Below are 7,510 nucleotides of genomic sequence, written 5' to 3' on the forward strand. Positions count from 1 at the left end.
CCGCCACCCCCCACCTGCCACCCGCCACCCCAGCTCCCAAGGTAGACCCATGCCCAGACCTTACCAAGAAGCAAGACCCGAGCAACACGCAGAAGTGCCCTGGGGACAGCCATAATGAGAAGAAACATTGCCCACCCCCCACCAAGCCTCCTTAAATTGGCCCAGAGAAGGCTGGAGAAGGAACAAGCCTCACCTGGAGCCCACACGTGAGCCTAGGGCACGGCTGAGCTAGGTCAGGCCCAGCACTTCCCACCAGGGCCCCCCACCCACCTGCAATGCCTTCTGATTTTAGAAAAGGTTCTGAAGCCCTCCTCACTCACGTGGGATTTAATAAGGCTGGCGGAAGGCTCACCGCACAGTGGACTTAACTTTCTCATCTGTAGGATGATAATGGTGGCACCTGCCGCACAGGCCATTACGGAGTTTCTGTAACACAGTGCTTCACACAGTGTCTGGCACATAGTAAGAGCTCCATCCATGTTCTCTGTGGGTGTCATCTGATGATTCTTGTTCAAGAGGAGGGAGAAGCATGATGATGATTCTGTCTGGGGGGCAGGAGCCAGGGAGGGTTCAAGGAGCAGGTACCGTTAGAGATGGACCTTGAAGGCTGAGGACAGAGGGAAATGAGGGCGGGGAGGGCATTCCTGGCAGGTGGCATGGCCTGAGCAAAGGCGCAGAGGCTGGATGTGCAGGAGTCAGGGGAGGCAGAACAGAGGTGCAGGATGCGTCACGGTGAGATGAGACTGCGTAGGCCCAGAGGCTCTGAAAGCCAGGCTGAGGTGTTCAGACTGGATCCTGGGGGCTGTCAGGAGTCAAGGAAGGTATCAGAACAGAGGAGGAACTTGGGGAGATTCAGTCAGCAGCAGAATCAGATCAGAAGCATGTTCCTTTATGCACTGGACCTTTAAGGAGTGCCCAAGACTTTCTCGCTTATAAAAATAAAACCATGATGATCACCCTCAGATGCACTTCTTCGAATCATCATCCAATTATTTCCTCTGAATAAATTCTTAGGATTGGAATGCCTGAACCATAAAATTGGCATACTTTCTCTCTAGATTAGTCATCTGATGGCACAATTACCGATTATTTGCCCTTGAAATGGATGTCTCTTGCCACAATCGTAATAGTGGTTAAATAACTCTGTGAGCCCCACTATGGCCAACTGCTTTGCAAGCCATTTCTCCTGTAACCCTCACAGCAGCTTCAGAGGGTCATTACGGACAACTGTACAGTGAGGAAGCAAGGCTCAGAGAGGTCAGGTAACTTGCCCAAGATCACACAGCCTGTGAATCAGCTCTGCCTCGGACTCCATAGAGAGCCATAGGCTGGAAGGCAGTAGGCAAGGAAGCAGTACTGGGCTGGGGGGGCGCGGGGGAGGTGGGAGTTGGAGTGACTCCAACTCCAGGCAACAGCGACCCAACCACAGTGCGGCTGTAAAGAGTAAATGAGGACTTGCCTGGTGGCGCAGTGGTTAAAAATCCACCTGCCAGTGCAGGGGACACGGGTTCAAGCCCTGGTCTGGGAAGATCCCACATGCCGCAGAGCAATTAAGCCCGTGCGCCACAACAACTGAGCCTGTGCTCTAGAGCCCGCAAGCCACAACTACTGAGCCCGCATGCCACAACTACTGAAGCCCACGCACCTAGAGCCCGTGCTGTGCAACAAAGAAAAGCCACTGCAGTGAGAAGTTCACACACTGCAACGAAGAGTAGCCCCTGCTCGCCACAACTAGAGAAAAGCCCACGTGCTGCAACGAAGACCCAACGCAGCCAAAAATAAATAAATAAAATAAATTTATTAAAAAAAGAAAAAAAAAGAGTAAATGAGCCTGAACACAGGAAGCGCTTAGCATGGAACCTGGCCCACTAGGAGCGGTTCAATAACAGATATTCTTCTCAATAACCTGGAGGTGGTTTGAACCAGCCAAGGTGGGCACATTTGGAGGTGCTGCCTCCTTGTGGTGGTCCTGAGCGTTGCATGAAGCTGGCCACTGGGGGACCCAACTCCCAGCATGCCCCAGGTCAAAGGCCACCAGGCCCCCAGGGTGGGAAAAGGCATCTCCCCTCACCCAATCCCAGCAGGGGTCTGCCTCATCCTCTCAGGCCCCAGGAAAGCAATTTCCTATTACACCCGGCTCTGCCACCTCTGGTCCATTCACCTCTCTGCACCTGTTTCCCACCCATCAAATGGGATGATACGAGTTAGCCTAGTCACTAAGAACTGTCCCTCATCACCTGCCCAGGAAAGAGACAGGCTGGAGAGAGTGTTTCCCACCTCTACAGGGCTGGGGTGTTTGGGGGAGGCATTCCACCTCCATGCATGGCCCCCCAGAGTAGAGTTGCAGATAAAATACAGGATGCCCAGTTCAATTTCAATTTCAGATAAACAATGAAGAACTTTTCAGTGCATATATGTTCCATGTAATATTAGGGACATACTTATACTAAAGTATTGCTTGTTGTTTAAGTCAAACAAAATTTAATCACTCATCCTGTTATTTTATTTGCTATATCTGGCAACCCTACCCTGGAGGGGTTCAGTGCAGAAGTAGGACTGGGCTGCCTGGGAGAGGCAATTACCCATTCTGTGCCAGCTGCTTTGGACCTCCCACTTCAGCTCTCACAGGCTGGTTGGGGGAGTCTGTCTTAGCCCTACTTCACCGAGAGGCCACTGAAACTCCCGTTGGCTCAAAGCCACACAGCTGATATGCGGAGGAACCTAGGGGAGAGTTGCGGCTGCAGCTTCCAGGATAGATGCAGGCCCTGGCCATAGGAGCTCACAGAGGTGGAGGCCAAGATCGCTACAGGCTATCAGCACAGTCATGGAGGAAGCCCAGAGGAGGCTCCCAAGCCAGCTCTAGGGAGTCAGAGGCTACCTTGAGGGGGTGAACTAAGGGAAGAGTAGGCTGTAGTCAGGCTCAGGTGGTATCTGCCCAACAGGATCCCCTCCCAGCGGTGTATTTTAGGAGGCTCGCAGAAAGAGGGCAATGCCTACCCCAAAGGAGACTGGCAGCACCACGGTGGAATCCCAGGCATCTGCAGGGGGGCACTGATGGGCGGGGAGGTACCAGACAGGCCCAGTGCTAGCCACTGTGAGTGATGCATTGCCAGAGACATCAGCCTCCACCTCTGAGGGCCCCCAGCCCTGCTCCCCATCATCACATCCCCGCACATCCCCAACAGAAAAGGAGAAAACTCAACTTCTTGAGGATTTATTGGACCGGGGGCTGTGCTGCCTTCCAGCCAGGCCCCAGCAGCCCCTGCGTCAGGAAGGGGCTGCCAGAGAATCAGTCCTCAGGGTCCCCACTAGTGTACTCCTGTGTTTCTCCAAGTGCCTGCTGCTCCTCCATCAGCCACACTGCCATGGGGTGACCTGGCCAAGCCGCTGGAAATCCTGCAGTTCGCCAGCTTGCCAAGTGATCTTGGCCATATTCCTTGCCTTGTCTGGGCCTTAGTCTCCTTACCCTCCATGGGAGTATGTTATTGTCCTGTCAAAAGACACGGCTGGGCCCACTCACAGTCCAGTCCAACTCAGTATCACAGATTCCATGGAAGCAGACGGGGTTCAGGTCCTGTCTGTGAGTCACTGCAGCTGCTGCTCTGAGGTCTTGGTCTCTCAGTTTCCATCCAGCTTAAACCCATTCAGGTGCCAGGGCCTCGGACCCCAGAGAGCTAGGCATCTGCAACCCCTGGCAGGAGGAGGGAGTTGGAACAGAGCAGGTAGTGGGCCAACCCACAGGCCAGGTACTGGGGTGGGGTCAGGAGGAACTGGGCTTCTCCACAGAGGGGTAGAGCTTGCGCAGGCTGGAGTCCAGGAGGAAGTCCACTGACCTGTGGGGCAATGGAAGGTCATGAGCAGGAAACCAAGGGGTGCTAATGGAGGAATGGGAGGCAGGAGGTCAGGGCTAGGAAAGGGACTCCTGGACGCAGGACACAAGTGCCATCCTGGTGTCAGCCATCACCCTCTCTTTATTCAGTTGGGAAAACTGAGGCACAGAGAGGGTAAAAGACTCACACAGGACCTCAAGGTCAGCTATGTTCCTGAGGGGAAAGACTCTTCCTCCCACTCTATGTTCGTCTAGTTGGGTTGGCCCCATCTCTGGTTCTAAGGGAAGGCACATGACCCAAGCCAGGCCAGTCGGAAAAGGGAAGCTGGCTCAGGGATGGGCACCCAGTCAGTATGGACCAATGACAGCCTTCCTTGGGAGTTTTGCTGTCACTATTAAGAAGCTTCCTATGGGGGGACTTCCCCGCCCGTCCAATGATTAAGACTTCACCTTCCAATGCAGGGGATGCAGGTTTGATCCCTGGTCAGGGAGCTAAGATCCCACATGCCTCGCGGCCAAAGACCAAAACATAAAAAACATAAAACAGAAGCAATATTGTAACAAATTCAATAAAGACTTTAAAAATGGTCCACATCAAAAAAAATTTTTTTTTTAAAAAGAAGCTTCCTATGGGGCTTGCTAAGCTGGGGGGAGGGGAGCTGCGAGCTGCTGGGAGCCATCTCTGTTCCCATGAAGGGAAAATGACTGAAGCCAACACGGGGTGGGGCGGGGAGAAGGCCAGCAGAGAGACCCAGACCCCTAATAACATCAGTTGAGTGCTTGGATCCAGCCATGCCTCCAAGTAGCATAACTCTGGACTTTTCAGTTATGTGAAACAATCAATTCCTATTTTACTTAACCCAGTTTCAGTTGGGCTTCTGTCACCAAAACTTCTCAAAACCCATCCCTTCCAGGGTGCACCTGTTCCTGCCTATCTCTGGTTGTTTTCTAACACTGAGTTTTCTTTCTGGGAATTTACTTGTCCTGTGTCCCATACTCTCATGGCACCTCCTACCTTTATACCCAAAGTACCTGCCAGATCATATGACAAGGGCCTAGACTGTCCTTTCTACCTCAGGAGCCCCAAGTGCCAGGCCTGCCTCCACTACAACTGTTCTGTGAAAAGTGGATACACCCCCACACCTCTCAAAGGTTATCCCCGCCTGTAGGGTGGATGATCCCTGGGCCTGGGAGGAGCACCCACCTGTCGATGGGGTGGATGATGATGGGGATGGCCAGTAGCCCCAGTGCGGTGGTGGTCCACTTGCGTACAGCCAGAGGCCAGTGGGTAGCAGTGCCCAGGATATAGAGAGAGGCAGCACACACACGGTTGATAGTGAAGCCTGGGATGGCCACAGAGGCCAGAGCCTGCCACACGAAGGTGTCCACCATGGCCACGGTCACCCTGGTGCTGCGGCCTGCCTCAGGGCTCGGCACCTGGAAGGCACAAGAGACATTTAATCCAGCAGGGGCAGAGGCGGGAAACCCTGTGGACAAGGGGCACGAGGCTGGACCAGGGAGAGGGAAGTGAAGGGGGTTGGGGACACAGCCACGCTAGTGTTGGGTTCTGGACTCCACCAATTCAGGGCTGAGGGTGGACTCACTCATATCCAGGACTACGATATAGACTACGTCACCTGCGCTGGGGACAGGGTGCACTATGCTACAAACGGTACCGGGGTATGGAGTCCACCAGGCCAGGTTTTGGGGACCGGACTGTCCCAGAGGGACTTAACCACATGCAGGGTTGTGGACTGACCACAAGGGGAGTGGACGGGGGTGGGGGGTTGAGGGGCAGGTTAACACTCACGTCTCTCGCTTTCTTGCCCTTGTCAATGGCATCAGCCAGCACGTAGGAGCTGGACACACCGTAGCTCAGCCACACGACAGATGCAGGCACCAGGGAGCGGAAGGCCTCCCCCACCTCATTGGCGTAGCCTGGTGGGGAGGGGATATTTAATTCCTGAGCCTTTGGGTTGTTCCACAAGGGAGCACTGGAGTGAGCTTATCTCAGTCTGCTGAGCAGTAGCTGGGTGACCTTAGACAAGTGATTTTACCCCTCTGAGCCTCAGTTTCTCAGCCTATAAAATGGTACTCATGATGCCAACCCCAACTCTCCCCTCGTGGAAGAGCTGAAAGCAGACACCTATCTCATCACTCACTTGCCTTCACAGCCTGGGTTCTAGAAGCATCTGAGCTGATGGGTGAACAGGCAGTGAGAGAGGCTAAAGGCAGCCCCACTGACCAGGGGCTCACCATATGCCAGGCCTTTATGTACTTTATCTCATTCTGCCCTTACAATTACCACCCAATGAGCGAGACCCTGCGTTCATCCCTTTTTGCTAAGGAGGAAAAAGGCTTAGAGCCAGTGAGGAGCCAAGATGGGAGTCCAGATGCCCTGACTCCACAGCCTGTGCCAGGCATGCCAGAGAAGGCGATCCGATCACCCAGTTCCATCCTCCTAGCTGAGCTGCGGCTTCCACCTGGGAGTCTGACCAGCAGAAACCCCGAGGGCAGCGCTGGGAATACCAGAGCTGTGTGACCTTGAGCAAGTTCAGAACCCTCTCTGAGCCCAGTCTCTTCCCTGGCTAAATGAGAACTAAGACCCTCCCACCTTCTCCAGGTCCCTGACCGGCTTCTGGCAACCCCTGCTTCCCCAGACACTTGGTGTAGGGGTCGCTGTACCCCTCGCCCCGCGCTCACCCAGGTACCGCACCCACGTGTCCCGGAAAAGGTCGCGCTCGGCCCCCCGCGGTGGCGGCTCGGACATGGTGCTTCCTCCTTGGCCTCAGTCGCTGCAGCGTGTACTACCGCCTCGGCTTCCACCAGCACTCCCGTTCGCAGCAGCGGGACGGGACGAGCCGAAGGTCCCCGACTGAAGCACAGGTCTTGTAGTCCCCGCCAGCAGGGAGCGTCTGCAAATTCCCCCCGCGCACCGCAGCCCCTCTCCCAGGTGTGAGTTTTACAGCTTAATTTTCTTGACGTTTTCTCTGGAGTCGAGCGGTTGGCGCGATCCTCTTCTAGCACTGGCTGTAGTGTTGGAAACCAAAGAGACGGAGGTTCAAATACGGGATGCTACACTTCTTGGCTCTGTGACCTCGGGCAAGAGCCTGTAACTTCTCTGTGCCTCACTTTATTCATTTGTTAATTGGGGAACAGGACAGGTTCAGTCCTGGGACGGTTTCGAGGATTAATTATACAGTCGTCATTTATTGAGTTTACTACCGGCCAGACCATTGGCTAAAGACTCTAGATGGATTACTTCTTTAAACCCTCCCACCAGCCTGGGACACCGCCGCCCCCCCCCTCCCATTTTACAGATGAGTAATAGAGACACAGGAAAAATACTAATAGGTCACTTTCCCAGGACATATAACTGCTGAGTAGTGAAGCCGGCATTTGACTCCAGGCAGTGCAGCTCCAGTTCCCATGCTCCTAAGGTGAGCTGAGTAAATGAGGCTGGGGGAGCGAATGGTGAGAACCCTGGTGATGTGGATGCTTGGACTCTTAGAGTCCCTACCGCATGCTCATCTATCAAGCACTGGAGTCTAACGGGACCGAGCCTCTTCGGGGCAGGACCACGAATGAACGAATGAGGCCAGGGAAACAGGGTTGGGGTACAAGACTTCAGGGAAATGAGCAGAACAGAATGAGAGGACGTGGGGTTATTGATTACTAAAG

The 7,510-nt window shown here is 54.2% G+C and overlaps 1 protein-coding gene across 1 annotated transcript; it reads right to left on the reverse strand.

The window, feature by feature from the left end:
- Positions 1-3,198: 3,198 nt before the first annotated feature.
- Positions 3,199-6,725, reverse strand: MTFP1 (mitochondrial fission process 1). Its single transcript, XM_007128659.3, has 4 exons — positions 6,533-6,725; positions 5,640-5,767; positions 5,034-5,266; positions 3,199-3,833 (listed from the first exon to the last, which is right to left on the reverse strand). The coding sequence occupies exons 1-4, from the start codon at positions 6,597-6,599 to the stop codon at positions 3,761-3,763; spliced, it is 501 nt and encodes a 166-aa protein (XP_007128721.1). The 5' UTR covers positions 6,600-6,725; the 3' UTR covers positions 3,199-3,760.
- Between the last annotated feature and the right edge of the window lie 785 nt (positions 6,726-7,510).

This window comes from Physeter macrocephalus, chromosome 19, assembly GCF_002837175.3.
Source record: "Physeter macrocephalus isolate SW-GA chromosome 19, ASM283717v5, whole genome shotgun sequence".
In the NCBI taxonomy this organism is placed as follows: Eukaryota; Metazoa; Chordata; class Mammalia; order Artiodactyla; family Physeteridae; genus Physeter; species Physeter macrocephalus.

Coding starts and splice junctions, on each gene's coding strand:
- MTFP1 (XM_007128659.3), bottom strand. CDS start 6,599: ATGTCCGAGCCGCCACCGCGGGGGGCCGAGCGCGACCTTTTCCGGGAC. Junction 5,768..6,532: donor CACGTGGGTGCGGTACCTGG/GTGAGCGCGGGG, acceptor CCTCCCCACCAG/GCTACGCCAATGAGGTGGGG. Junction 3,834..5,033: donor ATCATCCACCCCATCGACAG/GTGGGTGCTCCT, acceptor ATTGCCCCACAG/GTCAGTGGACTTCCTCCTGG.